The sequence below is a fragment of the Pleurodeles waltl genome, chromosome 9 (assembly GCF_031143425.1).
Source record: "Pleurodeles waltl isolate 20211129_DDA chromosome 9, aPleWal1.hap1.20221129, whole genome shotgun sequence".
NCBI lineage: Eukaryota > Metazoa > Chordata > Amphibia > Caudata > Salamandridae > Pleurodeles > Pleurodeles waltl.
Genome location: NC_090448.1, coordinates 46,784,056 through 46,805,543, shown reverse-complemented (window position 1 = coordinate 46,805,543; position 21,488 = coordinate 46,784,056). Strand labels below are relative to the sequence as shown.

Sequence of the window (21,488 nt, the reverse complement as noted above, 5' to 3'; positions counted from 1 at the left end):
CCAATCTGGATCTCTACACTGTTCACAGACTACATAGATTGGCCTTTCAGAAGTCCCTCCATTATAGTGGATGTGAAGCACAGCCTCTCAGGGCCTCCCCTCTGCACCTCATGCCCAGAAAGATCCTTTCATGGTCTCATTTGTACACTGGCAGCAAAGTCTTGTCTCATGATTTCATTTTTACATTGTCTCTTGTGGGCTTCCTTCTGTATACAGACTAGCTGCATAGCCTGGTATTTCTCGGTCTAACCCAATCACTGGCTGCAGTGTGGCCTTTCAGAATCTTCCTCCAGCACACAGCTGTAGGGACTTGATTCCCAGGATCTCCTGTACACTGGCTGCTTTGTCTGTCCTTTCAGGGTCTCCCACCATTACACTGGCTGTAGAGACTGCCACTCCGTGTATTTCCCTCTCATTACACTGGCTCTACTGTAGAGCCTACCATCTTTGTGTTCTTCCTTCTCATTGCACTGGCTGTAGAGCCCACTATATTAAAGTCTCTCCATCCTAGTTCGCGGACTACAGAGCCTGCTCGCTCTGGGCCTCTCCATCCCAGCACAGATTGTACAGTAGAGCTATTCTTGGCACTTTCTCCTACCATAAAGGCTCTAGAGCCTGGCCCCTCTTGTCAATCCCTCCTGTCACAGTAGCTGTAGTGACTGGCCACCCCGGTTTCTCCATCCCAATACAATGACTGTGGAACCTGGCCACTGAATGTCTCTCCCTACTGATGGAGTGATTCGGGAGACAAGCCATTCTGGGTCTTTCTCCCAGTACACGGGATGGAGATCCTGGTCACTGTAGACCTCTTCTTCCAGTTATACTCTGGAATGCCTAGGCACTCAAAGTCTCTTATTCTGGTTGAAAACTAGCTGTTGAGCCTTACATCTCCTGATTTCTCCCTCCTATCACAATGGCGTTAAAAGGCTTGCCATACCAAGTCTGTCCCTCCTAGAACACTGGGTGTATTGCCTAGTATCTTCACATTTCAGGAGAAACAGCTGGCATACCTGCAATAGTATCACCACCAGAATCCTGGGACTGGGCACCACATAACCAAACAAACTGGATGAACTTTTGAGTTGGGACATGAGAGTCAAGGTCCTCAGGCTTAGAATGCTAGAGAACTGGAAGCAGGATTGTCAGGAAAGGTCTAGAAAATAAATAATCCCAACTTGCTTACAAGTGAAGTCCATGCAACTCTGTTTAATAATATCAGAATGCATCCACCCTGACAGGAATCCAAAATTTCCCAGCCTCTCAATAGGCGGACTCTGCCTTAACTATAGCTCTTACAACCATAAAAGACAATAAACAGTGCTCTAAGAATACTTTATAAAATGTATACAAACGGTTAGATATTAGAAAACTGATATTCTAACAAAAAGTAATGAATGTGTCTGATATCTGCAGAGGCCTACTTGATACATGAATGGTTTGTGTGGTAGGACTACCGTAAGGCAAACAAGCTTCCTGCAACTAAATATAAAAAAAACTATACAAAGAAACCTTAATTGACTACTGACTTATGTGAAACCTATGGAGAAGGAACTGGCAAGTGGTAGTTATTGCTCTCCAGTGCTCGCCTGAGGATTAATTGAGACCACAGCCACAAAACTGTAGAGGTAAACAATGACCCTTACATGCTCGGGTGTAAACTGGAGTGGGCTTGGAGCTAAAAAGAAGGTCGCTCCCCAGTCCTAGAATGCTGAAAGGTTCCAGAAGCAGCTCTTAAAAACACCCCTGAGGTGACCGAGTGAGGGCGCTTTGAACGGGATTGTGTGGGAAAGAACAGAATTAAGCTTTAACTGACTTGCCACACACAGGGGGGGACAATGCAGTGTTTACAACTTGAATATGCAGGTGGATAAGTGGTGTAGGGGACCACGCAAGACAATTTAAAAGAGGAAATCTGAACATCCATGGTGTATTGGAGACAAAACTGGAGAAGGTAAGCTAGATACAGACAAATGCAGTTCAGAGGGTATCCCTAACAGAGAGAAATGTGGAATATTCTGCTGCTCAGTACAGAAACAAAACTTAACTCCTGCCACAAAGTTTGAAAACTTTCGTATATCAGGACTATTAAAGGACAATACAGTATCTGCATAAAGCAGGAGAACTGAGGGTGTCAAATCTCAGTTGGGGAGGGGAGTATGGGATAAATAGGGGTTACTGCGCCCAAACTGTGGTGGTTTAAGGTAGTTTGCCACTAGCACCATGAATCCATCCTACTAAGGCTCCGAAAACTAGACCAAGTACACCCTTTCCTACTTGATTCTCAGTCTAGCCTCACTGACAAAATAATATAATGTCCAGACCAATGATCGTCTTTAGTATCTTTTAAGTGAAGCAAACTACTTACATCACACTGCAAAATTAACTTGTACACCTTCCAAAGGTGGGTCCAGTTCAGGGTTTGCAATATCCCTATGAGGCCTAGTGAAATGTTGGTATCTTCTAAGGTACCACCCTCCCCAACCCCCTTCCATCTTGCTCTCTTTCAAGAGCAACTTTGGCAAAGGTACAGAAATAGGCACAGTGTAGGCACAGGTGCAGATCACTAGAAATTATTCCCAATTGTTAGCTTGTGGGTCAGTTCAATAGTCTGTGGGCCCAACAAGTTCGTTCTGGCAAAGGTTATCATTCTAGCAGCCAAACCTGCATTTGCAGGTATTATGCACAGTCCGAGATAAGCGAGCATAGACCCGCATTACCTGTTGGACAGCAGTTGGAGGTGTTGGTGCAGTCAACAACCTTGTAGCCGTCGGCATCAGCATGGACGAATGGCATTACTTGCCTCTCAGTTTCAATGGAGCTGAATTGTGCAAGTGGAATGCTCCTCAGGTCTTGCATTCCCTGGTCAATGCAGGTGGCTGTTGAACTTCGACCTCTGGAGGAGTCGATGAAGGCAGATGCTCGCCATCAGCAGTTATAATCCCCGGGCCAGGTGATGAAAGTAGGTGTCACATGCTGATGCAGACACTTCTCACAGGTGGGCACACTTGATGGCAATGGCAACAGCTGGGCTTCGAGTCTATCCATAAGAATGAAGTTTTGCAAACAACTTCCTGTGCAGCTCCTAACAGGAACTGAAGCAGTAATCTGGAAGATGCCTCCCATGTCAGGTCAGTAGCAGCTTCACGCTCTGTCAGTAGTCAGCTACTTCTGCGTGATCCACATGCAGGGATAACCCAGTTTCTGCAAGGCCAGGAACTCGCCTTCTTAACTCTGAACACACAGACAGGCTTCTAGGTGCTTCAGCAGACCCTTAGCTTCTCCAACAAGTTGCACACTTAAGATGATGTCCCCTCTCCTCTGGCAGAATGGTTGTCATGCAGATGCCACGCCCCGTCACATAGAAGTCTTTAGAGCACTCTCTTCCATGGTCATCAAGAACCAGGAACTGGTATGCTTTGGGAACCACTTTTATAGACTTATATACCTTTTCCAGACAGAGGATATTAATCCATGGGCTATAGTCTCAAAATAGGTTTGGAATGTTTCTCTTTCAAATGTCATATTCTGGCTACTCCTCAGAGAGCCTTTATGCAAGGTGATGGCTCTCAAAGAAGGTATGAAGGTAAAATGATGATTTCTGCAACCGCTTGCCATCAGATTTTCTGTAGCAGTAACCAAATGCAGACCCAGCCTAGAAACTTTCAGACCTTGTAAAGAAATTACGGCCCCACACTTCACTATAAGATCAACTGAATGGCAGTGCTCAGAAAGAAGTAGTCAGTAGCCCTTTGCTAACAAACACCTCACAGAATTTCTAGAGGTAGCCTTGCCTCCATTCACCCTCATTTCAGTGTCTGGACCGGATCCTGACCCTCCAGCCACATGCATGCAGGCAATACTCTTCACTGTTTGGGGAAGCTATATCAATCCTTCATCTTGTGTCCGGCTAAACTAAATTGTTCGTAGTATTAACATTCTCACCACATACAGTGCTATATATGTAGGTCACAGGTTGCACACATGGGCACTCAACATGCACACGGAATGCCAGCACATGAGGTTACTGGGGAGAGGCTTATGGCCGCTACACAAACGTTAGATTAGCTTGACCCGAGAGACCAAAATAAAAAGACATCAGTTTTGTATTTTTGTATGCAATTGCGCACTTAAGGCATGGGCAGGAGTGCACACCCCTTCACCATGCAGGGGCCATTCTCATCCCAGCAAAAGGGTAGTAGAGAGGGGAGAGCTGGACAACAGAAGCCCACAGCAACAAGTCTTATCACTGACAAAAAAAGAAGAAAAAAAAGCAGGGGGAGGGGTAATCCATCTATCCCTTTCATTTGACCAATATTTTTCAACTGTATAAAATAATGAATGCACAGTAGGTGTTAGGTTTACCCTGAAAGAAAATTAAAAGGCTACCTAAGAGGAAATGGTGAGGAACGACACTACAGAGCGACATGATGGAACCAATCCAGTCGCTATTACAGATGCAACTCTTTCCTACCCGCAACAAAGCATCCAACAGAAGAACCGTATCAAACTTAGGGTCCTGTGCTGAGGGCCACCATCAGCAACAAAGAATCCAACAGAAGAATCAGATCAAACTTAGGGTCCTTAGGTACGGGATAGCATCAAAAAGGATGTCTCTTCTTAATCTCTCTTAGCTTCCAAAATAGAGTCAACAGTTCGAGTTTATCTCAGCAGATAGAAGTCATGAGAGGGCATAATGGCTCAAACTTTGAATTACTACTGAAGTGCTCCTGATAAAGTATTACTCAAAGTCTCCCACATAACGCCAACAAATATGACACAAACAACGAAAACACTGACAATACACACAAAAGGAGTCTGAAAACCTGGCAGCTATACACTGCAACTAACAAGGAATGAAAGTACCTCAAAACCAGTAACAAATCAGTGGGCTCTACTCTTTCTGCAGTATGCAAAATATCAATGGTAACATATTGCAAGTTCATTTAAAGCACTCTGCTTGCCAGTCAATGCAATTTTTTTTTAACTATAATATCTTAGATTAAAGGAGGATCAATTGAGTTTATCTTGCTAGGAATAGGACCTATAAAGCTCATTAAAAAAGGTCACAATTATTTCAACAAGCTGCCCCAAAACAAAAAAAACAAAAAAATATAGCTCAGCGAGGCGCAATCAAGAATCCCAACCCTCAAAAGTTTCCGCGCCAAAGGTTGCACACAGAGCTACCCAGGTATGTAACTCACCAATAGCACGTCTGAAATTTTCCATCAAGACTTCAGTCTTTTTGATCTCTGTGGAATAGACTTCACTGCCAACCATCGGACAGAAAGGGACTTTACTGCCCAGCTCCTGGGCAATCGCAAGAGCCAATGCAGTCTGTTGATGACAATGAAAAAGGAAAACAGTTTTACCCAAATTAGCAATCTTGAATATACAATTGTGTAAATAGATCATGCTACATCTGCACTGGCGTAGTAGGGTTGTAAATTAGTATGACTATTTCTAGAATGCATTTCAGTCATAAAGGGAGAGGGATTGGACAAAGCACTGTATACTTTCCACATTCCTAAATGTGCATGTGAACAAAAATCAATCATTTCTCATTAACAGAAACCAGGGGCTACTGCATATAATGGAGTGATGGATGTGGTATTTCCTAGTAGCATAGACATTTTTACTAACCAATGGTATAGCTTCAAGGTTTTTTGTTCTAAAAAGAGTACGCTTAGCGGTGTATAGCAGTGAAAGTAATTCAGGACAGTTAGGCAGCCACACAAGCAAATTATGTCAATGAATGGGTGGCACTATAGAAAGGTTTAATTGGATAGAGGTGATAAAGTGCAGTTTGTCAATGACTGGGTGGCAAGCTCATGTTGCCGGCTACTGAAGAAGTGTGCAGTGAGATGAGTTATGTCTATGTTATTAACAGAGGAGCTTAAACTGCACACATTTCCTCCACAGGGAAGTGCCCTGCACCCCTCTTCCATTCAAAATCAGCTAGGGACTTCATGGTGTGCCTAGACAAAGCTGCGAGCAACATCCAGAAAAGTTTTAATATCTTCAAACATATTTTGAGCTCTTTCTTAGTAATGTGCCCTAGCCACAGAATCCCTTTCAAACTTTTGCCTATATCAAAGTCAAAAAAGCAGCCTGTATCACTAGCATTTTACCCTAGCCCAACTGCTAGCCCATCTCAAATATAGTCCTTATAGCCAAGGTACGCAAGCATTTAGTCACCCAGCAACCAAAAAGCATAGGATGAAACTACACATAGCATGGTCTGCGACGGAAATCTCAGTGGCTGTGGAGCCGAGATCTGTTTAGCGCTGGGATCAAGGACAACAGTGATCTCCTGAAGCATTGTTATGGTCCAACAGGGACCACAACTTCTCCTGCGGGATCCTCTTGGCTGAGAGTGTGAGTCAGAGGAGAAGTGGGCCATATGATACAGTGATGCTGCTCTGTTGTCATTGAAGACCGCCTTCTCGCTGGGCATCCTCTGACTTAGGGGATCATAGGATCGCGGTCAGTGTTGGTGTGGGTTTATGGATGACTGATTTGTAGATGCCCATATTTTACCAGCTGCTTTATCCTAATTTGTATCTATCCTGCTCTCTTACTTTTTACATAATGGATGATAAAAATAAAAAAAACACAAGAAAAGAATAAATCCTTTAGGGCACAATTCTTGGCGTTTTAAACAGGTTATATTGAATCAGAAGTTCACTGACAAAAAAAGATGAGACGAGTATCGGCAAGCTCTTAAAAACTACAGTGCATGATGACCGAACCCAAAAAAGCACGGGCATAGCAGCAGTTACGAGAGCAGAGGAGGGCAAGCCACAGAGCCTGGCTGCATGTGTATTCCAGATGCAGCATAGTTTGTCCAGTTGAACCACAAAATGTTTGCATAGGAATGCAATGGAAAAGAGGCAGAGGAGCAGCCAGATGGGCTTCATGCCTTTCCCGGAGAGCTCCATAGACTGAGTTCTAAAGCTGGACTAGAGTTTAAGTGTTGTACCTCGCTATGCTGCTCAGTAAAATTAAATATGAGATTTAAATGAGGGTCCGGGACTTGTTAGATGTTCGCTCTTATCGGCCGCTATCGCTTTTGAATCTGGACTACAAGATTCTGGGGAAGGTTGTCACGTATAGACTTCTCCCCATGACTGGTACTTTGGACTATGTGGATCAGAATGGGTCCACCCTGGCTGCAACACGTCCCTTAATATAGAATGGCTTCTTCAGTTGATGAGGGCTGACCTGAAGGATACGGGGGTGCCTGTGTCGATTCATATAAAAAAAGCTTTCAACACTTAGGGATGTGACTACTTGTTTGCAATACTAGAGGAGATGCACGTGGGTCCTAGATACCTGGGTTGGATCCGGGCCTTTTAGGGGCGTCTGGGTGATAGAGTTAAAGTGGGCAGCTGATATCTGACAGGTTTGATATTCACCGGGGCACCAGACAAGGCCGCCCTGTTGCCGTTGATTTTTACCTTGGCCACGGAGCTGTTGGCCTGTCAACTGCACATGCAGGCACAACAGTGGGTGACTGAGGCGCAAGGGGCATATTATATGGTCTCCTTATATGTGGATGGAGCTCTGGTCTACTTGTGTGATGTTGGTGATTCGCTCTGGTGTTGACGGCCTGGTTGGATGATTTTGGGTGGTGTCTAGCCTATAGGTGAACTGGGCTAAGTCTTGCCTGTTGCCTCTCTGCCCAATTCCTGAGCAGAATTCAGTGGCGGGGATGCCCCAGTCGGGGCTCCTCTGGCAATTTGACACGTTCAAATACCTGGTCGTACATATATATCACCCTGGCGGTGGTCTCTTGGAGGGGACTCTGGATAGGTCTAAGATCTAGTCCGTTCGGGACGCCACTCCCACTACCTCTGCTGGGCCAGGAGTACTGTGGCTGTTTTATTATTTTGAAGCCCTCCCACTCGCTCTTCCTGCCTGTTTCTTGATCTTTACTCGCTCTTATTAGAGCTGATCTGGTGTGCGGGTAGGTGGCGGGATACCCTAGACAAACTGAATAGACAACTTGAGGGTGGTCTTGGTGCGCCAAATTCTGAACTGCCCTACGCGGCCGCTGCAATGGCTCAGGGTAGCTTGGTGCGCTGAGAGCATAGATGTCTGGCGTCTGATGGGTGGGATACATATCTACACCTGGTTGTCGACCCCTGGGCCCCACTTCCTAGCACGATGCGCCATATGTGGATCACCCTGTACAGCTCGCAGAAATATATCCATGCTAAGAAAGTCCACCCACCATGATCCCTGTTTGGCAAATGAAGGCTTTGCAAGAAGTTATCAGACATCACAACTTAACGTGCTACAAGGGACTGTTACGAGGAGGGTACTCTTCGGTCCTTCCAGTAGCTCACCAACACATTCAGTATGCCAGTGGGACAATTCCTGACGTATAACGTTGTACGTCAAGCAATCACCTTGCACTGGCGACAGGGGCACACTGAGCCTCATACTGCGCTGCCGCTCCACACAATGCTGTCCTATGGCGGCACGAGTAAAGTTATGAAAGCCCTTTATCTAGCTCTACTGGGTCAGAGACAGGCACCGGACATTAAGACCCAAGAGCGCAGGATGATGGCCCTTCAAACAGTTTTGGAACAAACAGTGGCCCAGGCCCTGCAGCAGGTTAACGAGGTCGCTCGAAATCCCCCTTTTGCTTTACCCGGTTTAACTACCTGCACCACACGTATGTCATGCCACACATGTACCCCACTGCAAATTCTGGATGTCCCAGATGCAGGGTTATTGGTGAAGCCTTTCTTCATATGGTGTGGGAGTATCTGGTGATTGGGCGGGTGTGGGAGGAGATAGCAAGAACTGTCTCTGCCCTGCTAGACATAGCTTAGGCCACCCCTGAATCTTCTTTACTGGGCATTAGACCTAGGGTTATAAATTCCTTCCTAGGCTCCGTGACCTGGCGGTTATCCTATATAAGCGGCAAATCACAATGGTGCAGAACCCTACGGTAGCACCAGAGGTAAAGAGCTGGCTCTGCATTTTGTAAAATGGACGAGGGCAGTCGGATGTTCAGGTGTAGGCTTGCAGGAAGCGGGCTCTGGACAGGGAGTTAAACCTGGGGATATGTACATCTGGAACTTGGAGGCAAAAGACGACACCAGACACGCTTAAGACACTGTTCTGTACCTTTTCATGTGTTCCTATTTTCACTTAACAAAGGGGGTGCCGTACGTTGGGTTTCTGAGGCCTTAGCTGGGTGAGGGCATGGATAGCATGTTATGATACACTGTTGCGGAACAGTTTTGAATGGGGTTGGCTTGTATCTCAGGGAAGATACTACCCTTTCTAAGGAGCGTAGCTGGCTTCAAGGGGGGTGATACCTGGAAAGGGGGTGAGGACGTGCTTAATCTTCAAACTATTACAATTGTGATTGTGGACACGGGACAGGGGTATTACTGAATCTTCAATGGGAATGTTCTTGAGTTGTACGCTGTGAAACTAATAAATAAATGGAAAGAAAAATCAGGATGCATCTATTGGTGGATTGGTAAAAGAGATTTTGAGCTTGGCTGATGGTCACAAGAGTTTGCTGTTAATATCATTCATATAAAAGACAGTGATGGCCATCTTCTTCCATTTCCAAATGATGCCCCGGAGACCCTTGCGAAAAAACGTTCTGTTGGAGTTCAAGAAAAGTCAGTCCCAGGTTTCTTAAGGGATAAGACATTTAACAAACGTTCTGAAGATAAAGTATTCTCTGACCAATGGCAAACACAGAAAGAACACTGGTTAGAATATGGGAAGACAATCACCTGAGTGCCACAGATTTACAAGGGTGTTATGAATTATTCAAACATCTAGTCACACGATTATCCATCCACTCAAATTTTACCCTAGAATGAGGAGCATGACCAATGATGAGTCTATTGTTGCTTGTTATAAAAAAGTATAAATAAAAAGGTAAAAAATAAATAAAAATAAAAAACTTTCTGGCATCCAAAATCATACCCAACTGCCACACCATTCGCCTTAACAGGACTATTTTTTTCTCTGAGCTCTAATATTTAAAATGTCTCTCCAAGATAAAAAGAAAGAGGAATATGTACCTTGCCAGTGCCAGGGGGTCCTGCCAGAAGCACAGCTCTGCCCGCCATTTTCTTGCTTCTTATCAGCTCCACAATAACACCGCAAGCCTGGAAGCGAAACAATGAGTATATTTTAAGCGAAACACACCAACTGTACAAAGTTGACTCTTTTATACTGCTCTTAATATAGGAAAGAAGACCACGATTTAACACCCTTTTGAGTTTTATTAGAAGTTTGTTAGCATTCAAATAAATATGACAAACATTTAGGGCTGCTGGAATTATGTGATTCTGCGGCTGCTGCATTTTTTCACATTATTATTGATTTGCCACATAACCCAACATCTGTTGCATAATTTTCATATTTTCACAAAAAAAAGGTTGTAGCTTAACCAGAGCAAAAGTTACTAAAATGCGGCAACACGTGCTGTTGCGCAGCAAAAGGCACTTCGCAAAGGCTTATTGTTTACCTTAAGGTTGCATGCTGCTGTATTTGGGTTCTCCACTAGTACTAATGAGGTGAAGCCTTTATCCAGGCAATTTTTTAAAAAAAAATGTAAAAAATGAAAAAATTATTAACTGATATATCATAAAAGGTGCTGCACAATTTGCATTTTTTGCCATATAATGTATACTTTGTTCTTTTACAGCACGGTCTCAAAGATGATTAGTTAGCTTCAAACGCTTGTCCTAATACGACGTTACTCAAAGTATGGGCCACCAGCGGCCCCACGGACCTATCTTGGCGGCCCGCGGACGTCCGAGAAACGCCATATAATAATGGCCACAGTACATAAACATAGAAGAGGGCCGCGGGAGCATGCGCAATAGTGGCTCCTTCGCGCATGCTCCCGCGGCCCTCCTCTATGTTTACCTACGGCGGCCATTAGTTATGGCGTTTCCATGACGATCCTGGCTAGTGGTGGGAAGCCAAAGCCCCTTAAAAGTTAGCGCTTGCAGCTAACTTTTATGGGGCTTTTTTTGTCTGCTTCCTGTCACCGTCTCCACATCTGCCGCCCGCCCGCCCGCCGTGCCGTTCTACATTTGTGGCATCTTTACAGTGCTTTATTAAGGCAGGTAAGGCTCTTTGGTTATTTATTTATTTGTTTTTAATGTAGTGTGTGTGTGTTACTGGGGTAGGGGTGAGAGCAGATGGCGCAGTGTGTGTGCGCTGTGTGTGTGTTACTGGGGTAGGGGTGAGAGCAGATGGCGCTGTGTGCAGACGGCGCTGTGTGTGTTACTGGGGTAGGGGTGAGAGCAGATGGCGCTGTGTGTGTGCGCTGTGTGTGTTACTGGGGTAGGGGTGAGAGCAGATGGCGCTGTGTGTGTGCGCTGTGTGTGTTACTGGGGTAGGGGTGAGAGCAGATGGCTCTGTGTGCCGATGGCGCTGTGTGTGTGTGTGCACTGTGTGTGTTACTGGGGTAGGTTTGTAGTTATACCTGGATTCAAAATGCAGCATTGTTTAGCAATGTTTTGAAAAAGGGGGCGGGGTGGTTGTGCTCCCTATAGGCCCCCTCCCCCCCCACCCCTGCTGTCACTTCAGTGCGGCCCTCGGCCGCAAACCATACTGCAATCTTGGCCCCTGAGAAAAAGTTTGTGAGTACCCATGTCCTAATACAAAGGAAAAAAAAATCTGAATTTAGAGGGTGAAAAAAAAAAAAAAGTTGAATCGGCCCTACATATGATACTCTCGAGTGAGAAGCTTAAAATGTTAAGCAAAGGATGACTGCAGAAACCCTATCCAAATGGTTAGTCCTGGAGCGTGCACATAGATCGCTGGCCACCAGACCGCCTATAGGTGCCTCCCCGAGACCACAGGCAGCACGAGCCCTGAATAAGAAAGATAGAGACGCGATACTCTGAGAGGCCCATAAGATCAAGAACTCACCTACGAGGGGTCCAGGATTATTATATTCCTCAACATAATAAGCTGGTGCACGACAAACATAGGTCTGTTGCGGAAGTGAAAAAATAGTTACAGTCGATGAGTCTTCCCTATATGCTAGTTTTCCCAACCACGATTAAAGTAATCCATGAGTCCAGGTCACAGTTCTTTGAATTCCCAGAGGAGGAATGGGAGTGAGTGGTGGACAGACAGGTGCTGAGCTGACCCCCCCCCACCCACACACCCAAACCAACACATAAATGGGCTTACCAGGGCAGGATCTGGGGGCTCCACCCGCACAACTATTGTGGAGCAACCCTCAGAGCAGACAAGCCTGGTCAGGAAGACGACGGGGGCACTGCACTTAATCCCCAGACACTAAGGCGGGACTGGAGCACTCCCACCCACCAGTGTGAGGTCCAGCAGCACCAGCCAGCAGTCTGGGAAGGGGTCAGGCTGCGGGGGAGGGGCTTTCAAAGATTCCGGACAATAGGGGAAGGCTGCACTGAATGCACTCTGTATCCAAATTCGAGGAGTCCCTCCTCTGAGGGAAGGACAAGGTACGGTTGCAGGTGTCAGTTGGGCTTGGGACCCATCCCAAGACAGTTCATATCTGAACGACGAGGGTTTGAGTTTAGGCAGTTGGACCCCAGTTTGTAGTTCAGCTGTAGTTTTGGGTTTATTAGATCAGCATATCTGTGCATAAAAGTGCTGTGCCTACCTACACCCACTATTTACATAGCAAATGAAGCCTATGCATCTGCCTACACAAGTCTCTATCCACAAACTTGTTCTCCCAATGATTGATACATCCGCCATCACACTTCTCTCGTGGAACGTGAATGGTGCTGGACCGTATCAAATGCATGGAGGTCCTCCGGTATACCAAACGGGCCGGGCCAGACATTTGATGTTCCAGGAAACCCACCTAATGGGTACCCACCCCACTGCTCTTTCCTGGGCCATTACAGGTTCAATAGAGTATACCACTCTGGGTTTTCCAGGGCCTCCCAAGGGTTAGCCATCCGTCTCCATAGGTCCTGCTCCTTCACAGTTACGAAACTACACACTGATGCTCTGGGTTGATATGTTGGGGTGGAGGGTTTGATAGAAGGGAAACAGCGCAACCTCAGTGTCTATGATCCCCCTCAGGCTCCTGCAAAGGTGCTTACTACCAGTAGCACAATATTGGCTGCATTCCCACATGGGACTACGATCATAGCAGAGGATTTCAATGGGGTACCAGATCTTACCATCAATTAGACTCCAGGGCCAATACTTCACAGACTTGACACCACTAAAGTACTCAAGGATTGAATGAGGGCTCTAGGACTATGTGACATTTGAAGCCATGGCATCCCAGTGTCCAGGAATACACCCATACCTCTGCAGCCCACAAAACTCTGGTCTGCGTCGATCTCATCCTCCTACTTGCCACGGAGGTCTTTTGTGTGACCCAGGTCGAGAACGGCCCCCGGGTTATTTCTGATCATTCTCTGGTGCAGCTTAGAGTTAGGTTCCTTGGAAACAACAGGAGGCCCATGTGCAGGCTTCATTATTGGTATTTGAATGATCCCGATTACACTTGCTTGCTGGCCACCAAGAACAATGCTTATTTCTAGGTGAACCAACGGTCAGTCTCCTCTGCAGCTACGGTCTGGGAGGCAGGTAAGGCCTATCAGGGGGATAGCGAAGGCCCAAGAGAGGGCAAAGCAAGCTCACATGCTTCAGATTGAGTCCTGGATTCAGACACTGGAATAACAATATGTTCTGGACATGAATTCGACCACAATCCAGTAAATGGAGCTGGACAGAACCTCCTTTCATCAGCTGTCCCGTGAGGAAGCCTGCTAGTGTCAGAGAGCCATTACCCAGAGGTTGAATGAGCACGGGGACAAGTTCAGCAAGCTCCTCTACTGGTTGGCTACGGCAGACCAGGATCGTGCCGGGGATACTAGATGGAGGGGGGGCAGGGGGCAGCTACAGACCTCCGCAGGGCACACTGCACAGGTCTTTGCAGACTATTACCATATGCACAAGCCCTATGACCCACTGTATAGTTGGAAGATCCTTTTCTTCGAGCCATCCCTCTGCTGGCTCTCTCAGCGGTCCAGAGGGAGGCTCTTGAGGCACCCCTGACCCTTGAGGAGGTGGGAGAAGCTCTCTCATAGCTAAAGGTGGGGAAAACGGCAGGCCTGGATGGGTTCTTTGTTGAGTACTACCTCCGGTTTTGCGATGTCCTGACACCCCACCTGCTCAACCTCTTTGTAGACGTAGTGGATAGGTGTCAGTTACCCCTAAAGCTAGACCAGGTGACGATAGTGCTGATTCACAAACCTGGACGGCCCCCAGAACAGTGTTCCTCCTACAGACCAACCTCCTTGAGCAATACAGAGCTTAAGATCTATGTTAAGGTCCTGGCCGGACGTCTCCTTCCGGTGCTGCTCTCGTTGGTCCATCCTGACAATGTGGTTTTATGCCTTCTCGTAGCATCAGGCATTGTATTCGGCTCCTACACCTGACGTTGGTTCGCAAACACGAACTCCATGAGTCAAGTGTGCTTCTCTTGGTAGACTCTGAGAACATGTTTGATAATGTTGCTTGGTCCCATCTCAAAGCTTATTGAACAGGATAGGCTTTGGGCCCCGCTTCCTTCAATTAGTGGGACTGCTGTACTTCGCGCCATGGACACATTCGAATCAACAGGGTGCCCTCTGACAACTTTCTTATAGGCAGAGGGACAAGACAGGTCTACAGGAGTGAACTGCAGTGCTGAAGGATCAGGGGCTGTTAACCAATGAAGGGTAGCAATCTAACCATTCAATTTGAAAAGAGTCAAGTGGCAGGTATTGATGATTTCTTTTTAAACCTAAGTCTCCTAGTAGGTAGGCATGGCTGGTCAGGAGGACCCTTTTGATGCCTTACTGATGTACATGTACATTACAAAAGTGTGCCTCCAGTTAGCGTTTATGATGTGTGTACATAACATATTTTGAGCCCCTTAGGCCTGGCACACATTTTATACATTTATTGTCTACTTGGTGGGAAGCAATCTTCTAGGCACTTCTCAGTTTGGGCCAAGTCCCAAATGAAGTCTCATTGATCTTTCAAAAAGACAATTGATGGTAGGCCCGTGGTTCCTGCCTGTGCTAAGTGGCCCTGTGGGGCCAATAACTTGTGCACTGTTAGGATTTGAGGGCGATGTCACATCAGTGCTAGCCAGAAGTTTGCAAGGGACAGAGCCTTTTACATATGCACATGTTAACTCTGGATTCTGTAACAACTTGCTGCAGTGATCAAAGTAGCAGAAGAAGAGTAGAGGAGTCCAAATTGCCTGGAAGATATGGACAAGACATAGTTTGCTGATAAAGCTGTAAGGTGAAAACTGCAGCAAACTGAACTACACAGAAGTCAATAGATCTCTGGAGGCTTTCCTGCATGCAGTTGGTTGATCATGCCCGTACAGACCACCCACTGCACCCTGTTTGCTCCACTTTTTTTCAATGTCTTTGTGCTTCCATTTTGGCAACTCTGTAAGCGCTGCCCAGGAACGCCAATCCTTTACATCATCTTTGTCTTATTTTTCCCCACATCTATTCTTTGTTTGCTCCCTTTTATATTTGCTCAACCTTTGCTCACATCCCACCACCTCATACTTCACCCACACTAACTCTTGTTCGCTCTCACTAATGTAAGTATATTGATCTATTTTTGTCTTTACGCTGCTGCCCTCTTTGTCATGCCTTTCTGCCCATTTGGTTGCAGCCACAACTTTAACCACAAACCTCACCCACTCTTAGTTCCTGTCTTTTGCTGTCCCCTTTAATAGCCATGTTTGTCCGGCTCCTTGTACCACATTATAAACCCTCACTACTCTTGCATCCCTTCCTAACTTTTAGCCAGGGGTACATTTAAATATTTTTGTATTCTCACATTCCCATTCCAAGGATAAATGTACATTTTGCATTAAAAACACAAGTAGTTACATTTAGTTGTAGGATAACCTAAATCTAACACTGCTATTCAAAAGAAAGTCAGTGGTGTAAAGAACAGTCCGCCCACTTTCTTGGAACAGTTCGGTACGTAGTAAAGGCATGAAACAAGCGATATGTAGAGGGGTGTGGAATGTAATAAAATATCTACTCGCACAAGGGACGCAATGCGTCAGAGAACTGGTGGCATGAACAAAAAATAAAACATTTTCTCCGTATACTTTTGGGTACCAGCAGTGAGATGATAAATTGTAGCAGCGTTCTCATATGAGAGCTCAGAAGATAAAAACCTCTATAACTATGCCCATATTATATCCGGGGTTAGATTCTAGCAAGGCGCTGATTATTCCACATTTCTGCAAATCTAGGAACAGGGGCTAAAAGTAGGTGGGAAGTAGTCGTTCCAAGACTGGAATGCCCTGCGAGTCTGCACACCCACTAACTCGCATTTTGAAGAGTATTCAACCAACTCTTCTCTAATCTCTTCCCATACCAGAAAAGGTTGAAAATGTACTCCTGAAAGGAGCCGAAGTAGAACCTTTTACTAGAAAAAATGAACCTGCAGTAGCTCAGCAGATTCTCGCATCAGCAAAAACCAACATAACGTGTATTTGCAAAAGCACATGTTCACCATAGGGTCTCTTTGCAGTGAAATAATAGATGTTTGCTACCCAACTCAAAGATATTCATGTTGTTACCCTTGGATGTACGAGAGGCTGAATGGATCTGCTGGAATCCAAAACTGTGACCATATATCTGCTCATGCAAAAATGAAATTCACAAACGTTTGCTAGGAGGAGAGTTTCCAGGCGTACTCTGGTACAGTTTTGCAAATTACTTGAAGATGTGAATCTGCACAAATGCAAAGAAATATCTGTGGGTGCACTTTTGTGTCATCCTTTAAGTACTGAGCACCTATACTAGTTTCATGTTGTCCATAATAGTTTCACACTGATTCACCCTGAATTTACTTATTTAAAAACACATTTACCATAAGATGCCCCAGAGAAACTGTATCTAAAGTCAAAGCATATTTTAATTTGAAATAATAAAAAAAAAAAAGTAAAATAAAAAAAATAATAATAATAAAAAATAAATTAAAAAAAAGGTACAAATAATAAACACTAATCTTGCTTTCAGGCTTCTACGTGCAATTAGTGAGCATTCTGGGAACATCATAAGTAGCCTCAAATTGATATATTTTACAACCGTACATTTTTTAACCAGAATCACTGACATTAATTGAGGATGACCTCACTGCATTTCCTCACAGCGCTAGCCATAATAGTAGAGCTAGTTGGTAACAATCCTTTCACACACCAGTAAAGTAAACAGTCAGCCTAGAAGATTGAGCCTACTTGTCCATCGGACAATGTAAATGTGAACACTTGTTCCCTTTGGCACCAAACACTATATCCTGGGCATCGGGCGATTGGAATTCAACAGCCCTGTATGATACACTGACATCAAGAGAACTAATTACTGTGTGAGGTCTTTTATTTGGGGGTCTGTGGCAGTCTGTGGTTTCTCCTGTATGAATATTGTTGTTCCAGAGTGAGAACCCCTACCGGACACCCACCTACATTCTACCCACCGGAAATAGGTAAATGCCTTCTCAATCTCCGCTCACAATTTCACCCACTCAGACTGATGAGCAATCAATGCTTTTGACTGGAGCCCACAGACCCTTTACTGAGGTGTATATGATTTTCTTCTTGGGCTGCATTGTCTACGCATACGTGTAAACACCATAAACAAATATAATTCTACTTTACTCATTCAGGCGATTCCGCCAACACGAGAGCTAGATTACATACCAACCATTCAATTGCCATTTGATCAGGTACACAGACCAACTGCTGCATGAACCACTCTTTATTTGGCTCACATACTGCTATAGAACACTAAACCTACTAACAGCATCCTTCCTTGCAAGTCCTGTCTTTATATGCCTCACCCAATTCTTCCCATATAGACCACACTAAAATAATAAATATTAATAATAAATAACTTGCATAGCTCTAAGTGTTGTATATAACAGGCACTAGTAATAGCCAATTTAACGCTACTAAATTTAATGACATTGGAAGGATGGAAGGCTGAGTCTGCCTTTGCAGGATTCAAACTTTTGACCGGCGGATTACCATATATTTCCGCAATGAACATTGATCTGACTGACACAGTATTAAAACCAAAAACAGAGGTGTCGGTCCATAGTTGCTCCAGACACGTAGTGCCATGATGCCATTCTTGTGGCAACTCTATATTAAGCAAGTGCCAAACAACATAATATTCAAAAGTGAAGTCATTAGGAAATGGCTCATTTTTAAAAAGCTGAGGCATGTTTTAAGGAGGGTACAGCAATGCAAATTTATGAAAAGCAACTGGTGGAAATAACATCCTTCAAGTGAGGCTATGCTGAGATGCAGGAGGAGCAAGGACACAAAAAGCACACAAACAGCTCATTCTGCCTGGAAACAGCCCCGTGCTCCAGGGATGGCTCCTGTATGGGCAAAGCGGCAGGGCAGGGGCACAACATAAAGATTTTTTTTTTTTTTTTTTAAAGAAACTTACCTCCTCAGCTGTGTTGCCGCTCTTCTGGTTCCCGCCCCACTCGCTGCAGGCGTAGACTCCCAACCTGCCTTGTGACCAATCCTAATGCTGCTCTCGCATGACAGCTGCGTTAGGATTGGCCGGAGAGCCCTGGCTTGATGCTCCGAGGCAGAATGGGAGCCTCTGCCTGCTCTCTCCAACACAGTGCAGAGTTGGACAGAGCCCAGTGTGCATGTGTGTTTGGCTGGCCCGAGATGGCAGGCCAAATATACATCCGCACTGAGGGAAGTGCTTTGCACTCGCCCTCCATCCCTGTCATCGTCCGTGGCCCCACCCCCCTGAAAAATAAAAACGATAATAAACACTGTGCATTATCGCTTTATTTTTAATTTCACCTCTACCGCTGCTGATGGGGGCGATGCTCCTCTGCCATAGAGGAGAAGCCATGCCTGCTTTGCTCTCTCCGGGGGCATAACACAGGTTCTTACAGTCCTTTCAGAGCAGGGGGTCAACACCCTTCAAGGGCCCTCATTCACGCCTCAGGGCTAGGAATATCTATGACAACCAGGGCCACTAGAATTATGCGGCAGGAGATGGCCAAATAATGCAGCACAATTTGTAATAGTATTACTTAACTATTTTGTCATTTTTCAACTTGGTAACACCGTCTGGGCATTGACTGCAACTCATTTGAACCATTTTAATATCCAAGTATGTCAATAAGCAACAAAAAGATGACAATTCCAGCTTAGCAAAGGGACTTTCACTACGCAGCAACAAGTAGTTGCATCCTTAGTAACTTTTGAACTGTTTGAGGTGGTAGATTTAAAAAAATAATAATCTGAACATTATGCAGTAGTTGATAGATTATGAGTCAAATCTATAACTAAGCGAAAATCGCGGCAGCCGCACAATCACATATTTCCAGTGGCCTGAAGCAGTGCTTTAAATGGGCCGGTACTCTCCGGTACTGAGTACCGGCACTTTTTTATTTTGAGAGGGAGAGTACCGGCATATCTCAAGAAAAACGTAATACTTTTAATTGGAGAGTACCGGCACTTCTCAGAAACAAGCAGGTACTCTGACAGAGAGTACCTGCACTTCTATTTTTCCATTTAAAGCACTGGCCTGAAGACAACTCGGGGCCCTGAACACATTCTGCAAGTGGCCTCATCATTTAGCGTTGCAGCACGCCCCCCGCCCTCCCCGACCGAAGCAACAGTACGTCTCTCCCACCTCTCGAGCGGTCTCCTGCCCCACCAGCCCCGCGGCGGCAGGCTTGGCCAGGCCACTGTCCGAGTCCAGCCCCAGCCCCTTCACGTGGCTGTGCGCAGCGATGCGCTGGGTCTTCGTGGTGCTCTTCACCTCCTCGATCTTCATGGCTGAGGCCTGCGGAGCTTTCCCGGGGACGGGGCACGCCGGGGAACGGACACCGGCTCGGGGAGAGGAGGCCTGCGCGGAGCCCGGGGCTGTCAGAAGCCGAGAGCGTGGAGGAGCGGGAGCCGGGCGCTGTGCGGCGGGAGCGGCAGGGACACAGAAGACGGACTTCAACCGCAGCACTCTAGCCCCTCGATTGGCTGTGTCACCACTGCGCAGTTGTAAAACTCTAGCCTGAGAAATCAATCAACCATTTTAATTCAACAAAAATGACTCTTGTCGGACAACTCGTACGCTATTCAAATTCTCATTTTTTAACACAGTAAGTAAATGTAAAAATCTTCAACCAATTATGTTTATATTATAATAAATGTGCTCATTAATAAACATTAATTCTAGTTTTTGGAATAACTAATACATAAACCTATCTTCTTGATCTTTTTTTCTGTAATCACTTAGATGTTTGTGCCGAAATAATCATTACAAGATGTCCGCCGCTTTCTAGTATCTGAGGCAGCGCAGGCTACAGCGCCAGTGTACTGGAGTATTTCTTTTATGTTTGAGTGTACCATGTGCGTTGCCTAGGCTCCCGAAGCGTGCCCGGCAACGTCATCCCCCCCCCGCCCCTCCCGTCCTGCCCCGGGGCTCCTGCAAGTGCTTCTGGGTGTGGAGTGAAAAGTGTCTCTTGGATACGCTGTTGCCATGCCTGTTAAATTTTGTTTGTGTTACACTGGCAGTTGCTCCCCAGTGCTTCATATCCCAAACGAAACAAACACCGAAAGTGGTAATTTTACTTAATTTGTAAAAAAATAAATACGTGCCAGTGCCCTTTTTTCATGAGGCCACTGCAGATTGCTCTACCTAGTGTTCTTGTCTGCACTGACAATGACAAAAACAAGTGTGACTGTTCAAGGCCACCCAAACCTACAGGAATGATGTGGGAGGCAGGTATGATGATTTTTTAATGTATATAGGATTATTAAAGAACTGCTCTGGTGCTCATCTAAGAATTAGATACACATGTCACAATGTGACTGATTCTATTAAGTGCCAGTATGACAAGTGCTGGTGCTGAGCACCAGAAACCACAGGCTCAAATTAAGCACTCTAACAGAACTGGTTATGTATTAAAAGTATTGTCCTCTAGCATTCATAAAGCTGAGCAAACCCAATCACAGAGCTACTGGATTGTTTCAATTGATAGCAGTTCTGTCATACAGCATCCATTTTAGGACATCTTCATTTTTCACTCCTCATCCCTACTTCTTGTCCCTGCTTCTCATTGCTGCTTCTCATCCATAATCCCTACTTCTCATCCATCATCCCTATTTCTCACCCATCATCCATCATCCCTGCTTCTGTTCCATCATCCCTACCTCTCCTCTCTCATCCCTGCTTCTCATCCCTACTTCTCTTCCATCATCCTTGCTTCTCATTCCTACTTCTCTTCCATTATTCGTACTTCTCATCCCTCATCCCTACTTCTCATCCATACCTCTCAGCCATCTTCCATCATTCCTACTTCTCATACCTCATCCATCATCCATACTCCTCATCCATCATCCCTACTCCTCATTCCTCATCCCTCAGTCATACCAACACATTTTCAGTTTTGTGAAACACAACTTCACACTGATTGGTTGG

General features: G+C 45.5%; 1 protein-coding gene across 1 annotated transcript in view; it reads right to left on the bottom strand.

Annotated features, from left to right (window-relative positions):
* The window catches only part of RUVBL1 (RuvB like AAA ATPase 1), a 121,145-nt gene extending 101,120 nt beyond the window's left edge, over positions 1-20,025 (bottom strand). The window contains exons 1-3 of the mRNA XM_069206253.1: positions 19,704-20,025; positions 10,059-10,145; positions 5,202-5,334 (exon numbers count right to left, since the gene is read on the bottom strand). Of these exons, the coding sequence (XP_069062354.1) occupies positions 5,202-5,334; positions 10,059-10,145; positions 19,704-19,847 (364 nt within the window). The 5' untranslated portion in view covers positions 19,848-20,025. The remainder of the gene's footprint in view (positions 1-5,201; positions 5,335-10,058; positions 10,146-19,703) is intronic.
* Between the last annotated feature and the right edge of the window lie 1,463 nt (positions 20,026-21,488).